At 44.8% G+C, this 27,826-nt stretch overlaps 2 protein-coding genes across 3 annotated transcripts in view; one reads left to right on the top strand and one right to left on the bottom strand.

Moving 5' to 3' along the window:
• Positions 1-18,699, bottom strand: part of Bur (GMP synthase burgundy) — a 37,610-nt gene extending 18,911 nt beyond the window's left edge. Inside the window, exons 1-7 of one of the 2 annotated variants that reach the window (XM_077678145.1) lie at positions 18,543-18,699; positions 12,932-13,140; positions 11,346-11,460; positions 5,731-5,828; positions 5,287-5,390; positions 3,536-3,729; positions 752-877 (exon numbers count right to left, since the gene is read on the bottom strand). In XM_077678145.1, coding sequence (XP_077534271.1) covers positions 752-877; positions 3,536-3,729; positions 5,287-5,390; positions 5,731-5,828; positions 11,346-11,460; positions 12,932-13,116 — 822 coding nt within the window. In that variant the 5' untranslated portion in view covers positions 13,117-13,140; positions 18,543-18,699. Of the gene's footprint in view, positions 1-751; positions 878-3,535; positions 3,730-5,286; positions 5,391-5,730; positions 5,829-11,345; positions 11,461-12,931; positions 13,141-18,249; positions 18,384-18,542 lie in introns of those variants that run through there. The other variant, XM_077678146.1, reaches the window with a different exon arrangement.
• Positions 18,700-19,508: 809 nt separating this feature from the next.
• Positions 19,509-27,826, top strand: part of LOC144146177 (nicotinate-nucleotide pyrophosphorylase [carboxylating]-like) — a 47,702-nt gene continuing 39,384 nt past the window's right edge. Inside the window, exon 1 of the mRNA XM_077678148.1 lies at positions 19,509-19,647. The gene's annotated coding sequence lies outside the window, so the exon portion shown is untranslated. The remainder of the gene's footprint in view (positions 19,648-27,826) is intronic.

The raw sequence follows: 27,826 nt of genomic DNA, 5'->3' as shown, positions 1-27,826 counted from the left end.
TCATTCAAATTAAATTTGAACCGCACTTCATACGAATGAAATAGAAACAAGAACAAAAAAACTTGTACCTGACACCCGCATTTTAAATTTTTTACCCAACTCACTTCCAGAGGGCTACACTTTAGGACTGAAATTTTACTGAAAATTTGGTTCTCAAAGGCGTTTAAGTAAGCACATTGGATGTTAAAGGAGCCATGAAGACAAAATACTACAAGTTTGGTTTATTAGAAACGCTGCTTTGTCCAGATAACAATGATACCGATTTCATCGCAAGTTCGAAAAAATAACGGAGACATTAAAGAAAACGTGCGGAGCTGTGGCGACTCGCTAGCCACTTTCCGGCAACTTTTCTACGACGCCACAGAATCTTGTTTGGGCGATTGACGGCAGCCGAACTAATCAATCGCCAGGACACATGACTGGGCGATTGTAGTGGGGCTGTTAGTTCCGTTTGATTGAATCCCTTGAATGCTAACGTGCACCTAACCCACTGAAAATTATGCTTTTAGTGATGGCCCATATGACGTCACCCGTGCCGATAACACGTCACTGTGGCACGAAATTTGAAAGTTCTCCAGTATTTCTTGCGTTTTTATCGGTTAAAAAACGTCTTTCGTGGCCAGAATGGAGCTGAGTGAAGTACTAAAGTCGAACTCTTTAAAGTTAAACAAAGTTGTATTTTCTCTTCATGGACCCTTTAAATGATTCCCAGCTAAGCCTAGTGAGTCACTACTACCACCAATGGACTCACCTGCACGCTCTCGTCCTTGCGCATGAAGCCGTTGTCGATGTGCAGCGCAATCACCTGCTCTTCCCTCAGCGCCTTGTGCAGGAGGGCCGCACACACCGTTGAGTCCACACCTCCACTCACCAGCATCTGCGACGACCAAAATGGAGAAAAAAAATTTATCACCCCTTCCTAAAAGAAACCGAGGGAAGCACAACAGCTGTAAGTGCGTCCAAGCTTTACTGAAGGTGCGACCAATCGATCATCAAATCTTCAAAGACCCAAATCACAAAGAACGAACCCACGTGCGCACTAAGTAAACACGTGTAAGAGCGATGCAAATGTATACCAATACGTGGTTTATGAAATACAGTTATACTAGTGCACTCCTTTTTCATGATCGATGCGTGTATTGCCTTCTTATCTAGAACCATTCCTTTCTTGCAATTTCCAGGTAACCGTTTTCACACAATGGAAGCCCGACTGCACGCACGCGCAGTGTGTCTGGAGATCTAATCAGAGCTTTTCGGTAGACCAACCGGTCGATGGGAAAATGCATTACAGTAAAACCACATTACACAAGAGACACTCAAATGTGTCTCTTGTAACCAAGGTCTTTAGTATGCAATGTTGCTAACACAGTGAACATAGCAAAACCGACCAAACCGCTTTCATTCAAATGTCTCTTCTAACCAAGTGCCTCTTGTAACAGTGTCTCTTATAACAAGGTTTTAACTGTAGTGGTTTTCTGACAACACCATCAGTCCCACTACAGAAGCTTTCGCTTTAATCTTGGCTGCCCATGCAACACTGCAAGCAGTGTAAAAGCCGACTCATATCTGGCCACACCCAAACACAATTCACACTGTTTCAATGTCAGTATTAGAAAATAAGATTCTTTATGCAGTTTGAATGAACCCTCTCCTTTGCCACCCATTATACGATACAAATGTGCAGAACACATCTGTGCTGCCGAGGTTTTTTGCCCCAAAGGAGCTGCACTGCTATCGTGCGAGCCAGAAGCACCTTTGTAATGCATGGCCTGCTCATGATGTGCCCACTGCCCTTTCTGGTGCATCGCTCTTGGCTTTCTCACAGCTGCTTGAGATAAGAGCGGTAGATAGGTTCCCAGCTTTTTACTGTGCACACAATTCTCCCAACACGGCAGCTACCGTAATTAATGTCACTGCCAGCTATGTGTTGGGGGCTGTGAAAAAAAAAAAAAAAAATACAGCAGTGAAGAGGCAAAAATAAAGGAGGAAGAACGAGACGACCTAAATTTAGCTCCCAAGGGAGCTTAAAGAAAATGATGATGATTTTGGGTTTAATGGCGCAAGGCCGACAAAGGCAAAGAGCGCCATGACAATGATGAAAGAGATGATAAAGATTTGTAAAGGAGGCACTAGTTTAAAAAACTTTGCTAAAAAAAAAAAAAGACGTGACAAAGGCAGTTTTTCAAGCACACACAACAAAGGCAGCTTGGTCACAGCATTGTCATACTTGTTGTCTTATTTTCTCTTATCTGTACTGACAAAACTTTATGTAACAGAGCTGAAGCCCACAATGGTCACCAGGTAAGTCATCGAAGCTCAGTGCATGCGTCGAGACAGCCTAGCAAGGGGGGACACTGCTCTTAAAACAGCTTCCTTTGATTGCAAAGTAAACTCCGTGAAACTTGTCGGTCTTGCTGCTTTTCCCCCACTGATTTCAAATATGGCATTATTTTTTGAGTCAGTCAATGAGTTCCAGAGATAATTAGAGGTAATTAGGCACTTTTGGAGGAACAATAGACAGAACAGTGTTACTCCTGAAGCTGTAATCTTTACATTTCCTAATACTATGAACCCCGGTGAGTGCAATAAGAGAATCTGTTTCTTGATGGACCGCTTCGAACTAATTGTACAGCCGATTGTACAGCCTAGAACTAAATGAGCCATGCGAGTGCTCAAGATGAAGACAAGGCGGCGACTACCATCGGCTGCTATTTTGTGCAACACTGGTCGACTGGCTACTTGTTGCCAATGCTTCTGAGGACAGTTCGTTCTCCAGCACAAGGGATAGAAATAGCATCAAGCCACAACAGAAACGTGAACCCTCCTCAGCTTTTTGGCCATTCACAATGCTGGCGAATTTCGAAGAGATTAGACGGGTAAGGGGCTCTGCACAGTGCGTAAAACCTGCTTCGTGATATTTGGCCCGTGTTCGAAGGCTTAGACGAGCTTTGAGGGGTTGAAATTTTGATTACTGTTGTTATTTATAAAATTTCGGGCATTTAACCTGCCAAAACTACACCTCGGCTGCAAGGCGCGCCGTAGTGGAGGGCTCCCGATTAATTTGGACAACCTGGGGATCTTTAACGTGCTCAAAATCTCAGGCGTTTTTCACTTTTTGCCTCCATCAGAAAAGCGGCCACTGATTCCAGGATTAAACCCGCTTCCATAGGCTGAGCAGCACAACGCCTTGGCCACTGCACCACTGCGGTGGGTAGTGCTGTTGAATGTTCTACGTGCCGCTTTGTGTTCTTGGGGACTGTCTTTCGCCCCCAAGAGCTATTTTATGTTCTCAAGCGCTGTTATGCGATCTTGAATGTGGTTTCTGCTATCCTTCTCTTTATGTCAAACTGCCACGTACGCGGCAGTTGAGAATTCAGTCAAGCTGCCCAAACGACCTTTACAGCAGCCCCTCCTTTTCAAAAGGACACTGCCAAACGACCTTTACAGCAGCCCCTCCTTTTCAAAAGGACAATAAAACTGAACTGAACTGAGTAGTAAGCTCTGTGGAAATAGATAGAGAGGATGAAACACTGACCAGCACTTTGCTGTTGCCGACGGTGCGTCGAATGTACTCGATGCACTCGAGCTCTCGGCTTTGCAGGGTGAAGTTGCCCGAGAGGCCCGCGATGTCGTACAGGAAGTTGGAGAACATGGCCTTGCCCTTGGGCGTCAGGTCCACCTCCGGGTGGAACTGCACCCCGTACACCTTCATCTTCTCGTTCGCCAGCGCTGCGGAGCGACGACAAGAAATTAGCACCGAGAGATCGAGCAACTGGCACCACTTTTAGCACTTCTACTTTTCACTTCAGAGAATTTACAAGTCACTACATGTTATCGGAACAACCAGAACTTGCAAAACAGTGAGCCATCCTATTTAGTCGCTGCGACAATAAATGCACCGGTTTCCCTATACCGTGTTTACTCGCGTAATGAACCCTCCCCCCACTTTTCTTCTTGAGAATTTACTTTTTTGTTACTTTGAATAAAAAATACAGCAGGCATATCTTTTTATCTCAGCATGGTTGCTGATGCCGTAGACGATCACAGCAGTGCGATGATATCATGCTGCCGCATGTGCAGAAATACTGAAAATGCATTCCAACAAAAAGAAATCTCAACAGTAGCTGGAGACGTGAGCGCGAATGCCGTGGCTCACAATTTAAAAATTGCGCACTTGCGGAGCGCCACCTGCTGAACGCAAGACGAACCTTCTTGCGCCACAAAAACGTTGCGGCGTGCGGCCAAAGCACAAAACGTACTCCGCACTCCTTTCCTGCTTTTAACTGTTTCGGTTGGTTTTGGTGGTGTGCGAACAAAGCACTAACCATAGCACACACTCCCGTGCTCTTCCTGTTCCGCGATTTCGCCATTACGCTCCGTGGTTTTGTTGCTCAGCTGTGTTCCGACCATATTTTGAGCTCCTGGTGCATGCTCTACAATGGGTCAGCACATGAGCTATACAGCCGGTCTTAAACTGAAGGTGGTGGAGCATGCGTTGACGCACATGGAAACCGCGCGGCTGGGCAGTGTTGACGCAGTGCGTGTATGCTACGGGCAGAAGCGAGAGGTTTCTGGGAGGTGAACAGGGATCGCAGTGTGTTTAATTGGCCCAAAAAAGGGAAGTTTCCCGGTGCCGGAAAAGAAATTTTGGAGTGCCTTGATGGCACGGAGGACAGTGCACTGTGGGCCGACAACAAGTGTGAAGCTGCAAGCGACTTCAGTGAAGAGGACAGCTCAATGGCAAGTAGGGGACCACCAGCATGTCGTGAAAAAAAAAAATTGATTACATAATTACCTACGTGTTCTTAAAAACAAGAATGGTCAGGCTCAGACAGCGCTTGTATGAAATTTCAACTTTTAAAAATCTGTTGCAATTTTTTCCCACATAATGAACCCTCCCCCCAAATTCATGCTGAATTTTCTGGAAAAAAAGTGGGTTCATTACGCGAGTAAATACGGTAAATGTTGATGCCCATCTGAGGCTGTGTTCTTTATGCGTAATGCAGCGTCTATGGCATCTTAGTATTGACACTGGAAAACCACAGTATATACTGCAATTGTACAGCGCACAAGATCGATACATTCACACTTTAAATAAACATGCCTCACCTTGGCACACACGGCCGTATTCATTGCACCAGCCAATCCGCCAATTTTTTTTTATTTGCCGCCAACAACTTCAGCCATCATTTCCATGTTTTCCCAGAGATTTCAAAGTGCCTGTCTCGGTGCCACAATACTAATTATATTAGCACTTTTGCACGAAATATTCAATCATGTGCTCACCTGCTACTGTGCTCCCTGACGTGGCAACGACCTTGAAGTTCTCGGCAGGCTTGTCGACACTATCGCCGTGCGTGAGCAGTGCTTCCTCCTCCTTGTCCATGCCCCTGTGAAACAAAAGAAAAAAAAGGCAGAACAACACATCATCTCTGGCCTTTAGTATACATAAAAGCAACAATAGAGCCAAAAACGTGTCAGGTATATCAAGTTATTCAGATTCTGCTTGTTTTTTAACTTCTTAACAGCAACTAAAATACTTGATCATCGTATTTCATTATGGGCCGAACTCTGTATTTTACAAGGATACCTTTTTACAGCTAGTAGTTAAGCCTTCAATACGGTTTTAAAAAAAGAAAAGCAGTACAGCCAAAGGTAGTGCTTGAGGAACGCCATTTAAAATAAGATTACATGCACAGCGAAACAAAGCACAAGGACAACACTACGCACTTGAATAACGGACACTTCTGGTCCACCTGTATCTTGAACTGTCCGTCTTCCCGGGAATCCTTTTGTGTCACTGTTCCACCAAACTCACGGTTGATCATCTGAGGAAAGCAAAGAACAACGATGTGTTAGACAGCAAACGAAGTCGTCACTGACGAAATATTGTAAAACTTAACAAATGGTACATCGTATACTGATGATCCTCAACTTTTTACGATTTTCTAACCGGTCGCAACTGCTCCCTTCGGAAGACTACAAACCTCAGGCAGAGCCTTGGGTTGAACACTTTTACTGAACGCAAGGCTGTTCAATCCCCCTATTTAAAACTGTAGCTGCAGTGTTGTCTTCTGCACAATAAAAATAAAAACCCACTGTTATAGTCTACATCTGTAAATACATAAATATAGTGGGAGCAGCTCTTAGATGTTTCGAAATTCAACACCCCGAAGGTCTACGGACACCACTAATTGCGCAGACCACGCACAAATATTCGGAGAAGGAAAGGTGCATAAACCAGCTGACACAATGCTAAGTTAAAATAGCCACCCAGCATCTCCCCCTGCAACCAGCACTTCCCAACTGCAACTAATGCCTATTTTTGACTGCAAGGATGGGTACTTGACTCTTCATGCAAATTCTGTGACCTGTTATAAGGTCCAGGACATACCAAGAATTTTGGACATTACATTTACACTCGCAGGGCATTGGACACAAATGCGAATCCCTTGTTAACAGATATGCACCGCCATCAGCCACAGGACCACACAAGCGCAGATCGTTGAATGACCTCAGAAAAGAATGGACACAGTTTACGCGCCATGTTCTACGACTACCGATTATTTGTTTAAGTAATGCCCTCGATGACTATCTCAGAGATCAACTACCCTCGCATTAACAAGACAAGACGTGGCTATCTTATGTTTGAGGCCCCTTACGATCGAAACAAAGCCTATGCACTTAGGCTCATCAGTTATTTGTTTAACATATAATACCCTCGATGACTTTCTTAGAGGTCAGCTACCATTCCATTAACAAGACGAGGTGTGGCTATCTTATGTTTGAAGACCTAATTACCGGAACAAAGCCTATCCACTTGGGCTCTCAGTTATTTGTTTAACATACTATGCCCTCGGTGACTTTCTCAGAGGTCATCTACCATTGCATCAACAAGACAAGACGTGGCTATATTGCGTTTGATGCACCTAATTGTCGGAAGAAAGCCTATCCACTTGTGCTCATCACTTATTTGTTTAACATATGCCCTCGGTAACTTTCTCAGAGGTCATCTACCATTGCATCAACAAGACAAGACGTGGCTATATTACGTTTGATGCACCTAATTGTCGGAAGAAAGCCTATCCACTTGTGCTCATCACTTATTTGTTTAACATATGCCCTCGGTGACTTTCTCAGAGGTCATCTACCATTGCATCAACAAGACAAGACGTGGCTATATTACGTTTGATGCACCTAATTGTCGGAAGAAAGCCTATCCACTTGTGCTCATCACTTATTTGTTTAACATATGCCCTCGGTGACTTTCTCAGAGGTCATCTACCATTGCATCAACAAGACAAGACGTGGCTATATTGCGTTTGATGCACCTAATTGTCGGAAGAAAGCCTATCCACTTGTGCTCATCACTTATTTGTTTAACATATGCCCTCGGTAACTTTCTCAGAGGTCATCTACCATTGCATCAACAAGACAAGACGTGGCTATATTACGTTTGATGCACCTAATTGTCGGAAGAAAGCCTATCCACTTGTGCTCATCACTTATTTGTTTAACATATGCCCTCGGTGACTTTCTCAGAGGTCATCTACCATTGCATCAACAAGACAAGACGTGGCTATATTACGTTTGATGCACCTAATTGTCGGAAGAAAGCCTATCCACTTGTGCTCATCACTTATTTGTTTAACATATGCCCTCGGTAACTTTCTCAGAGGTCATCTACCATTGCATCAACAAGACAAGACGTGGCTATATTACGTTTGATGCACCTAATTGTCGGAAGAAAGCCTATCCACTTGTGCTCATCACTTATTTGTTTAACATATGCCCTCGGTGACTTTCTCAGAGGTCATCTACCATTGCATCAACAAGACAAGACGTGGCTATATTGCGTTTGATGCACCTAATTGTCGGAAGAAAGCCTATCCACTTGTGCTCATCACTTATTTGTTTAACATATGCCCTCGGTAACTTTCTCAGAGGTCATCTACCATTGCATCAACAAGACAAGACGTGGCTATATTACGTTTGATGCACCTAATTGTCGGAAGAAAGCCTATCCACTTGTGCTCATCACTTATTTGTTTAACATATGCCCTCGGTGACTTTCTCAGAGGTCATCTACCATTGCATCAACAAGACAAGACGTGGCTATATTACGTTTGATGCACCTAATTGTCGGAAGAAAGCCTATCCACTTGTGCTCATCACTTATTTGTTTAACATATGCCCTCGGTGACTTTCTCAGAGGTCATCTACCATTGCATCAACAAGACAAGACGTGGCTATATTGCGTTTGATGCACCTAATTGTCGGAAGAAAGCCTATCCACTTGTGCTCATCACTTATTTGTTTAACATATGCCCTCGGTGACTTTCTCAGAGGTCATCTACCATTGCATCAACAAGACAAGACGTGGCTATATTACGTTTGATGCACCTAATTGTCGGAAGAAAGCCTATCCACTTGTGCTCATCACTTATTTGTTTAACATATGCCCTCGGTAACTTTCTCAGAGGTCATCTACCATTGCATCAACAAGACAAGATGTGGCTATATTACGTTTGATGCACCTAATTGTCGGAAGAAAGCCTATCCACTTGTGCTCATCACTTATTTGTTTAACATATGCCCTCGGTGACTTTCTCAGAGGTCATCTACCATTGCATCAACAAGACAAGACGTGGCTATATTACGTTTGATGCACCTAATTGTCGGAAGAAAGCCTATCCACTTGTGCTCATCACTTATTTGTTTAACATATGCCCTCGGTAACTTTCTCAGAGGTCATCTACCATTGCATCAACAAGACAAGACGTGGCTATATTACGTTTGATGCACCTAATTGTCGGAAGAAAGCCTATCCACTTGTGCTCATCACTTATTTGTTTAACATATGCCCTCGGTGACTTTCTCAGAGGTCATCTACCATTGCATCAACAAGACAAGACGTGGCTATATTGCGTTTGATGCACCTAATTGTCGGAAGAAAGCCTATCCACTTGTGCTCATCACTTATTTGTTTAACATATGCCCTCGGTAACTTTCTCAGAGGTCATCTACCATTGCATCAACAAGACAAGACGTGGCTATATTACGTTTGATGCACCTAATTGTCGGAAGAAAGCCTATCCACTTGTGCTCATCACTTATTTGTTTAACATATGCCCTCGGTGACTTTCTCAGAGGTCATCTACCATTGCATCAACAAGACAAGACGTGGCTATATTACGTTTGATGCACCTAATTGTCGGAAGAAAGCCTATCCACTTGTGCTCATCACTTATTTGTTTAACATATGCCCTCGGTGACTTTCTCAGAGGTCATCTACCATTGCATCAACAAGACAAGACGTGGCTATATTGCGTTTGATGCACCTAATTGTCGGAAGAAAGCCTATCCACTTGTGCTCATCACTTATTTGTTTAACATATGCCCTCGGTGACTTTCTCAGAGGTCATCTACCATTGCATCAACAAGACAAGACGTGGCTATATTACGTTTGATGCACCTAATTGTCGGAAGAAAGCCTATCCACTTGTGCTCATCACTTATTTGTTTAACATATGCCCTCGGTAACTTTCTCAGAGGTCATCTACCATTGCATCAACAAGACAAGATGTGGCTATATTACGTTTGATGCACCTAATTGTCGGAAGAAAGCCTATCCACTTGTGCTCATCACTTATTTGTTTAACATATGCCCTCGGTGACTTTCTCAGAGGTCATCTACCATTGCATCAACAAGACAAGACGTGGCTATATTACGTTTGATGCACCTAATTGTCGGAAGAAAGCCTATCCACTTGTGCTCATCACTTATTTGTTTAACATATGCCCTCGGTAACTTTCTCAGAGGACAGCTACTATTCCATCAACAAGACAAGACATGGCTATCTTATGTTTGAGCAACCTAATCGTCATAACAAAGACTATCCACTTGGGCTCACCAGTTATTTAACATATTGTTACGTCCGGGAGGGATTTATTAAGGCAAGAGCGCAGGCTCCGAAGGCAGGAAAAGTCGAGCACCGTTGAGCACGACGCGAGCAGCGGTCCAGCTTCTTCTTCCTCTAGCCCAGAGAGCCCAGCTCCCGCATCCTCTTTCTCCTCTTCAGCTAATCCAATCTACTTGGCCAAGCCAATGTTGTAGAATTGGTTGACCGTTACACTTCCCCCGTCGCAGACGAAGCCCTCCGGGCGAGTCACAGTGTGGAACGGGAGTTGTAGCGTTTAAGACGCGCCACATGTACAACTTGGGTCGTCTTCGACGGTCGACCAGTGGTGGTCAGGCGTGACAGCACGTAATTAACTTCGCCAATACGTTTCACAACAAGAAAGGGACCAGTGTAAGGGGCGAGAAGTTTTTCGCAGAGGCCGCGTCGGCGCTGTGGGGTCCAGAGCCAGACTAGATCACCTGGGGCGTAAGAGAGGTCCCTGTGACGACAATATTATGCCCTCGATGACTTTCTCAGAGGACAGCTACTATTCCATCAACAAGACAAGACATCTTATGTTTGAGCAACCTAATTGTCATAACAAAGACTATCCACTTGGGCTCATCAGTTATTTAACATATTATGCCCTCGATGACCTCCTCAGAGGTCAGCTACCATTCCATTAAAGGGGCCCTAAATAGGCTTCCGAAGGTCGCCATTTCAATCGCGCAATCGCTAGAGTACCCCTTCACGACAACGTATACCAAATATTACACCTCTGCGTAAAGCAGGGGCCGCACAAACACGAAAAAAAAGATTTCACTTTCTCTCCTGGCTCACCAACCATACCTTGCCGCTACACTGCCGCGCTCTGACGCAGTTCTTTCCGGCTCTGACGCACCTCTATGACGCACGAGACATTGCCCAGTACGGCGGCGCAAACGCGAACCACAGCGACAGCGCTCACCGTGCAACCTGAATCTGTTGGGCGGAGCATGCGCGTCGAGTGCTAAAAAAAAAAGCTCGCGCAGGGCTTAGCGCAGCCAATGACTGCACGTACATCAAGGAGGGTGAGGGATTGCCCTGTTTCTCTCGGTGGTCTTGCGCCGGGTCGATGACGTCGTGGCTTCCACAGTGCTTCGGAGGAGCTACTAGAGGAGGAGAGCCCCAGGCCTTATGGGTGGCCCCTTTTAATGACCGATAACTCGGCTAATACTTAACGCATTTATACAATTTTTGCGGGATGACGTTCCTTGGATAGTACTCCAGTGACTGCGCATGCAAAATCGCAACATTCGGCAGCCTATTTAGGGCCCCTTTAACCCAACAAGATGCGGCTAGCCTATGCTTGAAGCACCTAGTTATCGAAACTAAGCCTATCCACGAGGCTTATCAATAATTTTGGGCTACGTGTTCCATGAAACGCAATGGCTGTGAGAGTACCTGCATGCCATAGCAGATCCCCAGCACTGGGAGGCCACACTGAAAGATCTCCGGGTCATACTTGGGGGCGTCAGGTGCGTACACGGAGCCCGGCCCACCAGAGATCACAATGGCCCTGCACAGGGGCAAAGGCGCAACCAGTGTAAGAGCAGGCGACACTGGCGGAAAAATGGAGCACCACAGCCACACACTCACGAAGGCTAACTTGACCCATTTCGTTTCACACCATCTCGTGTCCTTGAAGGTGTAGTAAAACGAACTTTTGTGGAAAACTAATCCTTAGGAAATCATAACAGCTAGTTACTGATCAGGCATAATTATGAGGTCAGTGCCCGCATAAACTGGAGTGGTTAGTCATGAGAATGCGAAGGAATGACTACAAACCATTGCCATAAAGGAAAAAAAAAAAATTTATCTTCACACAGACAAGGGTTAGAAAACGAAAAACATTTACCCAATTCTTTTTTTTTTTTTTTTTTTGCATCGTGTTTCGTTGCTTTAGGATTGCCCCATCGATTTAGGCGAGTTAGCCATTGTGTTTGAGCTGACTCATATAAAACTCGGCAGCACGTATCGGAAAACACGGCCATTTTCAAGGAGCAAAGAAATAATTACGCGAGATGACTCACTCCAAATTGGTGTAAATATCAGAGTTTGTATCTCAGAAATGTAGCAAACTGGGGATACGAATTACCTACCCTCTTCAAGCCTGGAGAGCTGCTTAGGAACATATGCATAATATGACATAGGGCAACAGAGGACAGCACTAAAAAAGTTTAGAGACAAAAGTTCGAGGCATTTGGTGCCTAATGTTTTATTCAAAGCCAGTTTGCAAGAGGCTGGATTGCACTTGCTAAAAGTGTGCATTCATTCCTTGTGAGAAAAGAGAAAAACAAGTAAAGTTTGTGAATGCATTGGGGAGAGATTACAGCCTGCTATATTTCAAACTTGTATCTAATTCGTTTCTTTGCTTTCGCACCCTTTATACTTCCAACGTCAGCAAATGAGCCCCTGCCTGTTCTGTCTCTATAAACACGGACTTACAACACACAGTAAAGCTTCTCTACACTGAACCGCTGCAGCTCGTCAATAGTTTCAAAATAAGAGGGGCCCTTTAAAGTCTAGGATTTATGGTCTCCGCTATGCTTAAATAAAAATACCAGCTGCAGGAAAGCAATTCACATTGAAGCGTAACTCATATAAACTAAGCTGTGACTGGCATTGTTCTGCAACCGTAACAGGAAGCTCACTTTAGGCAGGGTCTTTTGAGTTCCAATAACAACAACCACTCCCAAGAATCTGCATTCTCCCCACCTGGGAATGAATACCAAAGCACAATGGCTGTCCCCAAGATCAGAAACCCTAATGCGGAGCAATGGGAGGCACTGCTGGCCAGCAACTGCTGTGCAGACCAGATCGATCTGATTCAGTGGGCACGCAAAGCAGCAGAGGCTGTTCAAGGCCTGGGCCAAGGGTACCACCTCTGCTGACCTCGTCGGGAGCTGTAGCGCATGGTACAATACCCCAGTAGAGCGCCGCCCAACCACTAAAAAAAAGACAGACATTTCTCCCATTCAAATCCCCACCTGTATCCCTGAGCGACGAGTGTCTTGGCGCTGGTGGACAGGGGCAGCATGACTGACTCGACGCACAGCTCGCGGATGCGCCGGTCAATGACCTTCCCATACTGGGCGCCCGCATCCAGGATGGCCACCCGCTCGCTGTGCAGCACACCATTGAGGTGGCCCTCGCTCTGGCCCGTGTCGTGCATCCCGCGCTTCGTCCCACAGCAGCACTGCATTCAGCGGGAAGAGCAGAGGGGCCACAGCGCCACCCCAAGGCACACCGAGATCAGGTCACGGCAAGGTCAAAAACGTTTATTGCACACGAATGGCATTGGCAAGACAATGCCAAGCGGCACTCGGACAATCACTGGACTGTTTATTTAAATTTAAAAAAAACTCAAGTTTTTTTAGGCTTTTACAAAAGCAAGAACAGTGGTGCTACAATGCCACCCTGCAACACACGGCGCTCACGTCAGGGTAAGGTCGGAGGCTATTATTACGAAGGAATAGCATTGCCATGAAAAACCCAAGTGGCATTCCAACAATCGCTAGAGTGGTAGTTTAGATTACAAACAAGAAAAGATTTTCCAGGCTTTTACAATTCCTTCTCTCTGTCCTCCCTTCCCTGTATAACTGTTTTCCCCCATCCCCACAGCCTCCCCACCAGCAGGCGATCTGGTGTCCCCCCTTAGGTGAGACAAACTACACCTGCTGGTGGTCTTTCCTTTCCTTGTTTACAATAAATTCATTCATTCATTCATTTTACAAAAGCAAAAGCATCAGGGCAAAAGCACCACCCAAAAGCAAAGATCTAAATGGGCAGTTTAGATGAAGAAATATTCATGTTTATCCAGACTTTTACGCAAACAAAAGTGGTGGACACAACCGCAACCTGTGGCACACCGCGATGATGTCACAGCGAGGTCGAAGACAGTTACTGTGCACGAAAATTACAAGCATAATCCAAGCGAGTGCTAAACTGGTAGTTCGCGTTCAGAAAAAGAAAAAAAAACAGGAATTTTCCAGGCTTTTACAAAAACAAAAGCCGCGGGGTCACAAAACCATCCCACGGAACCCTACAATCATGTTGTCAGGGCAAGGTCAAAAACCGCTATTGTGCACAAAAATGATGAGCAGAATCCAAGCGGCATTCCAATGAGCACTGAAGAGTATTTCGGGTTAAAAAAAAAAAAAAACTCCATTCTTTCATGCTTTTACAAAATGCTAGTCAATTAGAATTTTCCATCAGTAGACAAAATACAAAAATAAAATTGGTCAAGATGACCTCCCAGATAACGTAACACCTGCCAAGTCTGGCTAATCAGGCTAACGATCCCCACAAAAAACGTGTTTTTGAGAGCACATAAAAGTCCGACAGTGCGGTACGAAACAGAACATATATAATTTAATGATTAAATTTGGGAGCTGTACTAACGTTACAGTAAAGGAGTGAACAGTCTTATACAATTGCTAGTAATTACGAGCATTAAAAGAAAACATCCCAGCATTGACAAGTTACGGGAGACTTACTGACAGCAGCAATACTACTTTGCAAGCACACGGCCCAACGAATACATTTGACTTTCAAGCAAATTCCCTTCAGCGCAACTGTTTGCAGTACGAGTGATGAAAAAAGCCACAAAATATTTCCTTGCTTTCCCTTTTTTAAAAAGCTCTACTGAAACTGCATCCAATCCAATGTATCCAATCCAGTGATGAGGTTTTCCAACAACTTGAACAGTAGCCGCTATTTCCCTAACACACATTTTGCTCAAACACGCACAAGGGAATTGCTATATGCCCAACAAGGCTGGAATGATAGTTCACCCTTGCAAAAATATTTACTATGTCCAGACCACCTCAGACACTGATTGTTATTTTTATTTTAGTATTAAATATTTAGGAAGACAAGCATTTTATTGAGATGTGGCTACTAAAACATGGAATTACACCAAAGTTCCATAACTTACTTGGCCAGTTAACGCAAGTCCATTTCCATTTCTGTGTTTTGAGAATGCACCACTGATTTTGAGGTTACTCAATTGATTCCTTATGAAATCATTCATTACTCAAAGCTGCTTTTCCCCCATTTTATTTCCAAATGTGCCTACTGGCTCTTTGACTTGTGCCAGAAATGGTTAAGTTTTCTCTGCTTCTTTCTTTAATTCACTCACCAAGCACCCAACGAAAACTTTTTTTTTCTGTTGGACAATGTCCTACTGGCCATTCCCTCTACTGAATGCCTCCGTACTATCAAAACAAGGGTTCGTTTTTTAGTGCATGAATACATTACACAGCCTACATTATACAGCCTTTTATAATTCCACTGACTCCCTCAGGACTACATAACTACTTACAACAGTGACCCTGTTGTACCAGTTACGGGGCTTCTAAAAGAAAGTAATAGCTGCACTATGCTAATTTTGCATCATGCATTATTAGCGAGAGTACACGTTGGCAACACTATAAAGATGAAGACAGTGCTTACAAACAGGCATAGTAACAAAAAAAAAATATTGATGCTTCAATTCCCTCAACACACCCCAGTTATAAACGGCAAAAATGGAACAACGGAGCTGTTTTATAGAAGTGTAAATTCTGTTGGTTTACACTTCTGGGCAAAGCTGAGCTTTGCAATGGAAAAACGGATTTCGAAATATTTCTTCCAAATTTCCAATAAAATACGTCTGCATGCCCTTCCATTAGAGCTGAAAGCTGACACTGCAAATGAACAGGTCAGACAAGCAATAACTGCAACAACACAAAGAAAAATGCATAGGGCGTCGCTGCTGGTGACTACCAAAATATTGTTCTCAGTGCTTCTATGCAATAAAAAAAACATCGGTGAACAAAAAATTCAAGATTATGCAATAGCGTCCTGTAATAAATTTACTTCCTCTTTCATCAAACGACGCTAAGGTGAGAAAAGTTGGTTTATACCAGTGCGGCAACAGTCAGGTTTGCAAATGCATCATACCCAGTAGCAACAGCTCTTTGAAGCTTAAAAGTGGTAGACAGTTGCAATGCTCTCATGCTCATTTTCCAGTTCATTGTTTTGCAGTGTTACAGATCTCAGCAATGGGTTAGCAGAGCTTGTCTAAAGAACTTCAAAATAAAAAAAACTTAATGCATGCTTGCAAACACATGAAAATGCAACTGGTTACTTTTCACGTTTGCAGTATGGAAGTAACGGTCATTTTCTCACGATTTGGGACGCCGTATTCTCTACATTCCCCACAAAAAAAATATGACAGACATGAAGATGAAATTGCTGTTTTAACTACTCATAAGCAAAGAAAGTGACTTTTCCTCCCCACACTTGCTGCAAAATCTTTAAAAGAATAAATTTTATGTTGCAAGAACTTCGCTCCCCTTCCCTTAATTATGTTAGGTGTGTTTGTGTATCCCGAATCGGTCATAACGAAATTCTTTGCCAAGGCTGCACCATTTTAAAAACGAGACGTGTTCAACGAAGGCAAATGATGCTGGTATACGTTGTACCAAATGACAGGGCCAACCCATCTAACCACAACACAGCTCAAGTTTATAGCCATCCTTACATGACTTTCACTGCCACCATTTCGAGTATGAATCACCGCAACGTTTACTTGCCGTGCATAAATCTTTCAGTTTCACGGCAGGGCAAGAATTTGTCCAACCCTGCTTCTTCTGCATTGCGGCCTAATTTTCAGAACGAGTACTGCAAAGTTTCGAGCGAACGCCCACCACTGAAACATTGCCCCCCCCCCTCCTCTTTCTTGAAATATCCAGTTTACCAAGACACCACAGATCACCCATCCCCTAAAATGGATGGCTTTAGCACCAATGAGTAAACAAAATAAACGCGGGTCATCTATTCATGTGTTGACGTGGTCACTTATTTGTCCTTTCCTCACTTGAGCCGAATGTTCGCCCATCTGGTATTTTTTCTCGATATCTCCGTGGTTTTGGTAGCAGTGCAGCCACTTTTTTTTTTTCGTTTTTCGCGCCTGACCCGAAAGATCGCCCCTACCATATTTCTCACTTGATATCTCGTGCACTTTGGGTGGGCGTTCTTTCAAAACTTTACGGCATGCACCAACTTGGCAAACAATGATTTACTGAAGTGCCTTTTACTTGCAAAAGAAACAATGGCAACACAGTTGCTACCTTGTGCTATCTTTGACTGAGGCAACAACCGTCTAATTACAGACAAGCACTACTACCTATTGCTGTCGCTTCCTTTGAACAATGGGCACTGCCTCCTGTCGAACAACTTTGTAAACAAGTTGGTTTGTCAGCCCCTCTCCTCCATTACTACAAACCGCATGCTGTAAGCCACAAGCCATGTAGGGCAGTGTATGCACCGAAGCAACATTATGAAGCTTGTCAGTACCAAGTTTTCTGACCTATAACCTGCATGCTTGTTGTGCGTTTACATGTGCAAAAACTAGAGTGCGCAAATTTACACGAGCTCACTACTACCTACGCATTCATTTTTAATTAGATTAATAATTACGACTGCCAAACACTGCTAAAGATAACTAGGGAGAATTTATGACGATGACTTTACTATGGCAAACAGTGGCAACGCCTTCAAAATTAAAATTTACATTACGAGCTTCACTTTACATCGCGTTTAGAGAAGCATACAGGTTGACTAAGATTTTTTTTTTTTTTTTTTTCACCGATGATGTGTAAACAGTCGGCCAACGAACTGCTGACTTTAATGAAACGACGATGCCGACAGCACAACTGCATCACTCGTGATCATAACTCGCAAGGTTCAAGCAGAAAGTACTTTTCTTTCTTTACTATCTATTGCGGAGAACGCATGCGCAGCGGCCAGCGCAATCACGCCGCTTGGACGGGATATGCGGCTCTTGTAGCGATAACGACGGACCACACACCATCACCCGTCGCGACTACACTTTCAAGCATCCGATCTTCGGCACCAGCAAGCAGTCAATATACCAGCTGCGTATAGCGCCGTTCATTCACATTACACCATAACCGCCTCCCCCTTTTCCCCGAAAAAAAAAACAAAAACAACGAGAAATAAAAATTCAACTCGGTGCGCGACGTCACGCACTCAGGCGGCTTTCAAACTTGCCCAGTCCAATTCAAACTAAGCCTAAGGACTCAGAAACTTAGCTAATGGTACCAGCGCGGCACAAACAACATCTGATCTTGCTGCGTAATTACGGATGTGCGGGAGAGGAAGCGGAGCACATAACGCGGTGAACAACACGAAAGGTGCAGTACCCGCGAAGGCAACCCGAACGAAAATAAACCGGCTCTATCATTCACACATCGGTGTCTCCCCAGCGCAGCTCACGATTAGTGCACCACAAGCTCACCTCTGGACGCTTAACGGAGAATCGATGAGTCGCGGCTACGATCCGTAGTGTAACGACACTGAACCTTAGCGACGTACGCGGCAGAGATGTGAAAATCTTCGACGCGAGCTGTGCAAAAACTTCCTGAAGCGCGCACCTGACCGGTCAGAGGGCAAACCGATAGCGTCCGTCACGGGCCGGGTTTAAGCAAGTTTCTTTCGGATCGTCGGTGACGAGAGCTAAATGCACGGTCGTAGCGTTCACACCGAAGAAGACACCGGACAGGGAGGAGAGAGCTGAACGCATCCACTCACCGTTAGCAGAGAGATTTTGTCAAGTAGTGGGAACGGGACAGTAATCACTACTGTTCCGGACAGATAAAAAGCGCGTGCGCTGAGGGAAGCGCTCCAAGCGGCCTCGACTTGTACCTCCAACTTGCGAAATTCACTCTCCTCGTTTATTGCGGCTCGCTGGACCTGTGCGTCGCCGCCGTTGGGCAAAAAAGCGTTATCGGAGCACCTGCATGGCTGCATAATAACGCGTTATCTTTACCCGAGCACCTCACGTTCGTGAAAGACGTTCCGAAAGCTCGATGTTCAACTGGTAGGCGGGTCACGCGTCAGAGGCCGAATCCGAAAACGAAACTAGTCGGTCCGTACCGTACCGCGAGTTTTGAACTAGTAAGTTATCGATTGTCGTTAGCTAGAGCTTACAACAGTTTTTCTTTGAGCATATTTTGGGCTGTTGACGTCTAGTTAATTACCTGTTAACTTTCATGCAGCAATAACTCAATAATTCACCAGGGTTGACTTGTGCAACTTTCAATCCGTTCTCATTAGCTTGCTCCATTGGACCTTCTCCGTGTTTTATCTCGCTGTAATCACTCGCTACCAATCACGCACATAATGTTTGCTGTGGTTAGTTAAAATGACCCAATTTTTACGTTGGTTTGCATTGTGAACTCGGCGCAGTCGTTTCAAACCGGTCAAAGACGATCGGCGCTCGACAAAAACGGGCACGTGGTTGTTGCAAAACATCCTTTAATCTGTTGACATGCATCGCCTCTTCCCCTCCGAGTCTTCCGCGAAATCCTTCACGCCCGCATTCCGGTTTTTGACTCTCCACCTTCACGCGCGAATGTGACTTGAATTGAGCCGACTCCCCGACAGACGATATAGCCAACGAGGAAAATCTCCCACGTCGCTCGCGAGCGTCTTTCGTCGGTTTGGTTGTTCCGAGGGGTGAACCGAGACGGGTCGGACGCCTGCTTATCTAATCGTCCGCCTCAGGCCACACGGGGAGGTCGCCTGATGCCTCGGTGCGGTCGGAGCAGCTACGTAGGCCGCCGCGATAACATCGTCAGCGGCCACCTTCCAGAGGGAGCAAACAGGCTATTTGTCCAGTATCGCCTCCGAACAGGCAAGCGAACTCGATTCGCAGACATTTTGAAAGGAGCGTGGACGAAAGAAAACCCGCGCGCTTTGCGACGTTCGACAAGCTTTGCTGTAAGAGAGTGAACCAGTTGATTGTAACGAGACGCAGCTTTCTCTTAGCCTTATGCACGGGAATCGGGATATGACGCATGCCCCCCTCCAAGCAAAAATTGAAGCATGCGCACGCACGCGGGCCACCGAGAGCAATGAGGAACGCGATACACATCGCCGCCAAGAAGCGTAAACCGCTAGTCCCGTTAATGAGAAGCAGTTTGACGACTGCGTGTGCATGTGCCTGTATTTGCGTCAGTAGTTCATCCAACAGCCGTCGTAATATCCGGTGCTCGTAACTTGGAGTGTCAGGTCGTCCTATAAGGCCATGCTAAATATGCATGGATCTACATTTGCAAAGTTCTTCTAAAAGATCGCGCGTCTCCTATGCGTGTGACCGATGTTACTGCACGGTGTGATTTCTCGTGGTCATAATGTGAATATGCAGGGAATCAGCAGCCAAAGCAATGTACTCTACGCCCGCAAGTGACACAGAGGCTGCAGTCGAAGCTTTATTGCTTTGTCCGGGTCACCGACTACGTAAACTCAGCTAAAAGTGACACAGACGCACTGGCACGCGGTTCCTGTCTCGATTCTTGGCCACAGCGTCGGTTTTTCATATCGAGACGAGGAGCGAAAACCCGTGTGCGTCGGGATTTCGCTGCACTTAAAAATACCTGCAAGTGGTCAAAATTAATCCGAAGCCTCCCGCCATGGTGCTCCTCTAAACCCAGGCTAGCAGCTCCGGAGCTTAAAACCCAAATCTACACTTTAGAGACGGCATTGTGGTCACGTGTCCCACCGGAAAGTTGGGAATAGGGCAAAGGGGTTGTTGTTGTTGTTATTTAGTTGACGGGCAGGCCTAGCCATTCATGGTGTGCAGCACCTTTGTAATACTATTCGCGGGAAATCACCAAGCTTCAAATAAGCTCGTGTCCTTCAAAGACTGGAGGACTAGGCGCATAGTGTCTCTCCTTGTAACCCAGCGTCCGCTGAGGAATATGTCGTCCTCCACAGGGTCATGCAGGGCGGCTCTCATTCGAACTTTTTTGAAAAAAAAAAAATCGTGAAACCTGTCGTGAAACCTGGGGAGTGGCGAAGCATGCAGTGCGTAAGTGTATTCTTGGCGCCTTGACGTTTTTGTCAACGGAGATGAAACCTTTGTGGGGTAGAGGTATACAGCTTTGCTGTAGAAGTCCCGTCTCTTTTGAAGCACGAAGCATTCTAGCGCGAGGCGTAAACGAGTGTCCCTGTGTTTTTTTAGTACGCGTCACGAAGCGTACCAGCGCAAAGCGTAAACGAGTGTCCCGGTGTTTTTTAGTGCGCGTTACGCTTAGCACTGGGTGTGAAGAAGTTTCCCGGTGTTTTAGTACCGTGACTACATGAGACGACGATTACTACGACGACAGGAGACACGAACAGCGCCAGCCCCTAAGGGGCTTTGCCCCTAAAACTGACCCCTCTGTCGCATGCCCTCGGCAATCCATGAAAAAATGTTCGATGTCACCTGGCACACTACTTTTTTTTTTTTTTTTTGCGAAGGATTTCCCTACGGCATAAAAAAAAAAAAGCTTTCATAGGTACAACACTGCATGAGATGAGGTTTAGTTTGTGAAGCCGAGCCGGTGTTGGCGCTGAATTCATCCGTATGCGGAACAGCAGTGGTGCCTCTGTCCTCGTATATAGTGTTCCCTTCCAGTGGTTCCATTCACGCGTCCAAAGGAGTACAAGGAAACGGGGCAGCTGACAAGCGGGACCGAGAAGCGGCACCGTGTACTTGTTTTCTGAGGAGAGTGGCTCCAGACGAACGGCGCATTTCGAAGACGATCATTGCCGAACATTTCAGATACCTTCTGCGTCCAGGATGCCAACCTTGCGTTGCCAAAAAGATGATCACATCCCTACAGCAAGGGAGAGCGACAAGCCCAACAAAACATTCAAATATTCATCATAATCATGATCATTATCACCATCACCACCACCTGTCAATTCATAGCCACTACATGACAAAGGACTATCCCACACGCTTCAAATCGCTCCTACTGCGAGCTGTCCGTCTCCATTATACGGTGCCGAATTTTATCAACTCTTTAGAATAGCTTGGGATCTGGGCCAGTTGGTGTTCATATGAGTGAATTTTTGAGCGGGGAGGCAGTTTTGCTATCGCAAAAATCGAGCATCCACGAATTTGTTATAAAGGAACACTGCCAATATCACTTATGTACTGATTTTTTGCTCGTATTTACGTAACGTCTTGGTCTTGTTGAACAATGCTGACAAGTATGAATATTGCCACCGGACGTTTAGATTTGGCAGTGGGTATATAAACCTACTGTGCCGCTTCTGCTTCACTTTGGCCGGGTGGTTGAATTGAGTTACAGACAGCCAATAAGACGCACAGACAGGCCAAAAATTTCGCGTTCAAGTAGCCCAAGAAAGACTATCGTTGTTGAAAAAGTAGAACCAGGGCTGTGGTTAGCCCACTTCCCTCCTGCTCTTGCGACCCTGGTTCAAATCCGGCGCCAATCCTAACGCGTTTTTATTTATTTGCTAGCAGTAATACCCGGCGATGCCCGGAGTATGGTGCGTGTTGAGTTATTTCTTTCTTGTCATAATTAGTTCACCGTGGAGTTGCATACAATAATGAACTCCCGCCTGTTTCAAAACATGAGCTCAACTGGAGGCGCGTGGTCATGGTCAACGGCTGGAACTCATGTTTACAAATGGTGCCAAGATAGTGTAAAGATAGTGCTACAAACGGTGCCAAGACAATGCCAAGACGACTGCTTACCCATGGGAAGTTTTATCCCTTTGGGTGTGATGTATAAAAATCAGTCACAGTTGTATAATAAATAACACGTGTTCTTACCGGAGGCGTGTGGTCACAGAAAGTCCGAAAAGATGGCGTGGGCTATTCGAACACAAGAAAATGCACACCTGAATTTCTCTTCCTGGTGGGGTGTGACTTAAAAAATTCCGCTCGCCTCTTTATATGTTTGTTAGGAAAAAATCCTTAAATTGACGCATGGACATTTGTATTGGCAACATTTGTAAGCAAAACAGAATTGGAAATATCTACGGGCTGAATACTTCGTGAAAAGACCGTCCAGATTCTCCCTATTACGTGGCTGTCACAAAGAAATGTTGCAAAACAGTTCTTAGACTTGTGTATGCTACCTGTATCAGCAAAAACGTGTCCGATATATCAACGGTCCTGTGATAGAAAGAGGAGTTCGTAAAGAAAATATTTTAGCGCTTTTTTCTATCTCAGGGGCGTAGTTTCTAAAAAAAAATATTCAGGTCCTATAATAGGAATGCACGCCTGGAATTCAATCCTCTAGAACAAGCAGTTTGACAGCGCATTTACATCACCTGTTAGGCCTTTTCGTCCCATCAGAGGCGTAATTTCAAAATAGCCCTTTCCGCCAATTCAGAGTCGTCGCGCAGGACAAAATTGTCTATTGTTTTGAGCGTTTTCATAAGCAACAGTTATCACAAAAACGAATTGGATATATCAATCAGTGAAACATATGCTAAAGATTCTTCAAAAACAACCAATTGGACAGCAACGAAGATTAGGACCTTAACTGTTAGTTGGGAGAAACTTTAAAACTGCTTTTTAGATATTCTTGCAGGCATATATCAGGAAAATGGACTTTGATACCTGAACGGGTGAGCGACCTAATCACGAATTAGCGAAAGCGGAATATGCCGCTATCCGTCACTAATCACCGATATTAAATTTAATTCACTACGCGTTTTTAAATCTAAACTAAAACCTTTCGAGTTAGGCACTTCTGTTTGATTGAATTGTAACTGTAGTATTATGTGTTTTCGTTATTGTGGCATTCATTTCCCAATTTGTGACCACATTGGAGTTGTATTCATTGTTGTTTTTAGAGTTCCTGCTTCTTATTGTAATATTTTTTTCTCCGGTTTTTGTGTTAATCGTTCTCTGCTTTATGTTGTGTGTTTATTTTCTGTCATTGTATTCTAGTGTTGCTTGGTATTTACTCATTTCTTTATTTTACAATGATCATGAGAGGTCCCGCCTGCGGTTCTTATACCTTGGGACCTCCCAGTGCCTCTGTACACATACACATTTCTGTTCACGCTTTGTAAATAAAATTAAATTTATTTCAATTCAATTCACTTCAACATGACTATTATTTGTGAAAATCCCGCCTTAGTGAGCCTTTACGTCAAATAGAAATGCACTCCCGAAGTTTCAAGTCTGTAAGTGTAACAGTTTTGGATCGGCCATTTTAGTACCATTCGTGTTGACGCCGACAACTTTGGTAACTTTTCGAATTTGGTGAGACATCTAAGGCCTTCGCTTTTAAAACTAAAGACAGTCTTAGCATATCGTTACCGTGTTTGCGTTACCTTTTACCGTGTTTTTAGAAGCCGGAGTTACCGTTTACCACTGAAAATGGTAGGGCACGTTTTAGCAGACCGTTTGCGGTTCACGTATTCTGGCTTACCGACCACCGGTGTGCATGCAGTGACGTCTGATGCATTAGTGTCCAAATTAATCACGCATAACTTTGTTGCTACAGCTATTTGAGGAGTTTCTTTTTAATGAGCCAGATACAGAAACGGAAACTGAGTCGGATAAAACTGCACTGACAAGAAAAACTCGGCAACTTTCTCCTAAGAAAGGGGTGGCAAGAAAATAGTTGAGATAACGCACTGAAAACGTGTACGTATCGTAGTTATAGTAACGAAAATGAGCCAAATCCATTTGCCCAATGGGAGTTTGCTTTTGGCTTGACTGTTCAGACGGTTTCGTGGGTCTTTCCGGAAATTCTCATTTCTTTTGCTTTTCAGGGGTGGCTTATTATGAATTCAGACGGCCATTAGGAGATCGGTGAAATATCTAACCGCAGATATCAATGAAGAAGTGAACGGCAGAAAAAGTGAACGAAATGAAAGTGACAGACGTCAAACAATGTTTTCATTTCGTCTCACCCTAACTTACGAAATAACTGTGGTTATATTTATTATTCAAATCCCATAATTTACCTTCTTGGCAATTAACTAAAGAGCCGCCGCTTACAAGCACTGGCAAATCTCCCCACCCCCTCCCCCTGATAGTACCAACGTTGGATAGTACGAACCACTTCATTAAGGCGAAGAAGAAAACATGAGCAGCATTCGTGTGAAGCGTTTTGGAAATTCATGGCAAAGCAATGAAGAGCTTGCTTACTTCATGAGTGCCTTCAGGCGTACCCCCCAAAAAATTATCCTATGGAAGAACTCTAAAAAAGCTTCTAATGGTGCCAAGAGGACTCACCTGCTCTCCTGGTATAGTTCTAGGCTTCTTGAAGCCCTGTTGCATATTTTCAGTGGCTTTTTACACCAAAACTCGAATGCACCATGCTTGATAATCAATTTAAATAACTTTTTCACAAGAATGCAGCATCAACTTGAGTGTTTCAATTCAATACGAGCCAAATTCAAACTTATCACTCCAAGATTGCTCAAATTCGCGGCATAATTTTTATTTAGTTGTGGCCATAAACGTGCCCCAGCTGACATGTAAAATATATCCCATAATAGATCTGACGGCGTTGCATTTAGGCCCGGTAACAAACTTCCGCTTGTTTCGGAAATTCGCGTTAGGTGGATCTGGATCATTTAGTAAAAAAAAAAAAACGGCTCATTTGCTTTCGTTTAAAGTACCTTGAATGTTTCACTTTTCCGATCAGGCATTCATAATAACACTATTTGTTTTGATAATACCGTAGCCACCACCTGTAGAGCTTTAAAAAAGAAAATGTGATGTCTGTGGCGCCATATATATACAGAGAACAGTTGGAATCAAGGTAAATTAAAATTTACGCCTGCGCTAAATATTTCGGCATGAAATGGGTAAAATATGTTAAAATAATAACTCAATAACCTACACTACCTTGCACAGCACAATTTTGGAGACGTAAAAGCTCTGTTCGTGCTCAGAAACGTATCCGCACTATTTGAGGCGGGCGAGGCTTAGCATGAGTAGGGGCGGCCATTTTGCTCGCCCATCGGAAAAATATAGTTGTTTGTCGTGCTCCTGAGCATCATTTAACAAAAAAATGTAATAGACAGCATCAACAAATATTACCTTTATCGGCTGTACCAAGCACCAAGCGCCGCGCGCACTGCGTTTTCTGTAATCAAGAATAGAGGGTACACTTCGTCTGCTCGGGAAGCGCGGTGGCGACGGTAAAGGTTGTGCCGGTAAGTTACAGTTCACGGTTCATCCTCGCGCATGCGCATTCGACTGCCGCAAGCATGGTAAACGGTAACGTAAACACGGTAATGGTATGCTAAAACTCTTTAAAAAGATCTGCAACACTCTTCTCAACTTTCTTGAAATCTTAAAGGGACACTGAAGTGAATTTGTCAAGCTCCCGTTTTTGCTTGCACTGCGTAGACTGGCTCAAATTAGCACACTTTTCATCGTTTTTACGATTGACAAATCGGTAATTATTTTACAAAGCGCGAAAGAAGAAAAACTACCATGCGCGGTTTGCGGCGGCCGCACTGCCGCACCAACTAAAGCTGTGACGTTAGGAGGAGCGGGCACCGTGATTGGACGACGCCCAAGGTGAGCAACCAAACAAGTTTCGGTTTCGGTTTCGGTTCTGTAAAACACAACCGTTGGCGTTGTTGGATGGGCATTCTCAATAACTCAGTAATCATCGTACCGCGCTTCTGCCATGTTGTCAGCTGTAAAAATGCATAAAGATAAGCCTCCTAGGACGGCTTGGAATCGTAGCATTCACTAGCCGAAACCTACGCAGTGCATGAACGCCCTCCGCGTACCCGCAGACGCCCAAATGTCATGCGCTTTTCCCCCATATTTGGAGCTTGCCTCCCTCATGACTGTATCGTAAAAAGCGTGTTCGCACCAGGCCAAGGGTCTGTTCATTCTGGCCTGTGCCCACTGCCCGCAAGCAGTCGGTGCTTATGGCAACAACACGCCAACGAGAACTCGCTAGCGCGCCAGTGCCAGACTGCGCGCGTTTTGTGAACTAGTTCGTGGAGCCATGAACGTTGCAGCCCCAAAAAAGGTGAACTCAATATAGAAAACATTGGCGGAAAACGAAAAAGTTAACTTAGAAAAAAAAAAAAAGCACGTACGCGCGGGGATTCGAACTCCTGACGTGCAAAATACTTGCGGTGGCATATCTAGCGCACAAAACAACTCGGCCACGGAGCGGGCTCCGCTGGCCGTGGTAATATAGGGTATATATTGTACAACCAGTTTACACTTTTATTTAGTTTTGGCATTTCAAGCAGCTTAGGTGTCTATTTGTTGTATTGCGCTCGTGCAGTAAGCGTCGCCCGAGTTTCCACAATAGCTCACGTCTAGCAATTGCATTTCGTAGACAGTAAAGCGTTCGCAGATGCGTAGTCGTGCTGCTGACCGCTGTGCTTGTTCGCCCAGCGCAAAAAAGTGCTTCCCGCACCCTAGTTTTACGCTGTACGGTAAAAATATCAGTTGATTTTATTTCCTTAGTACCAATATTGACTTCGCTGACTCTTCTCCCGCCTTCAAGAGGCCTTATATTTTCCTACTGGCGTACGTACCAGTCAGCGAAGCGTCGCATGTGCGCTTGTGCAGCGCTTGTGTGAAGCGACCTTGACTTGGAGCTAGATACAGTGTACAAACTAACCAAGTAAAGAAAGGCAGATTCTACCATTCACAAACGTGTCCTGGCTTCGTTTCAACTGAGCGAATGAATTGCGACGACCCTTCGGCGGCCGGCGGACGAAACGCTGGGCCGACTGACTGTCTGAAGGCAGGGGAGCCGTGCAGTAGCGCAGCCAATTGCGAGCTCGGCTCCTCTCGACGTCACACGAAAACGCCGCAGAAAATGGGCGAGCGTAAAGAGAGGAGGACAGCATTTTCGAATTAATTTTTCTACTAAATAAAATCGCGTAAACGCGCCCAGGGTGGTCGAAACATGGTCTGGGGACTCCGGACTACAATTTGCGTAAGTAATCCCGCAATGTTTACATATCACTTCAGTGTCCCTTTAAATACTTGTAACCTAGTCAACCAACACACCCAGTACATATATTAGGGGGCCGCAAAGTACCTCAGCCAGAAACTGCTGCTC

This window comes from Haemaphysalis longicornis, unplaced genomic scaffold, assembly GCF_048455015.1.
Source record: "Haemaphysalis longicornis isolate Haplotype H1 unplaced genomic scaffold, Haemaphysalis longicornis Haplotype H1 scaffold_7, whole genome shotgun sequence".
Taxonomy (NCBI): domain Eukaryota; kingdom Metazoa; phylum Arthropoda; class Arachnida; order Ixodida; family Ixodidae; genus Haemaphysalis; species Haemaphysalis longicornis.
Note: the sequence above shows the minus strand (reverse complement) of the source record. Positions and strands in the feature narration are given on the sequence as shown.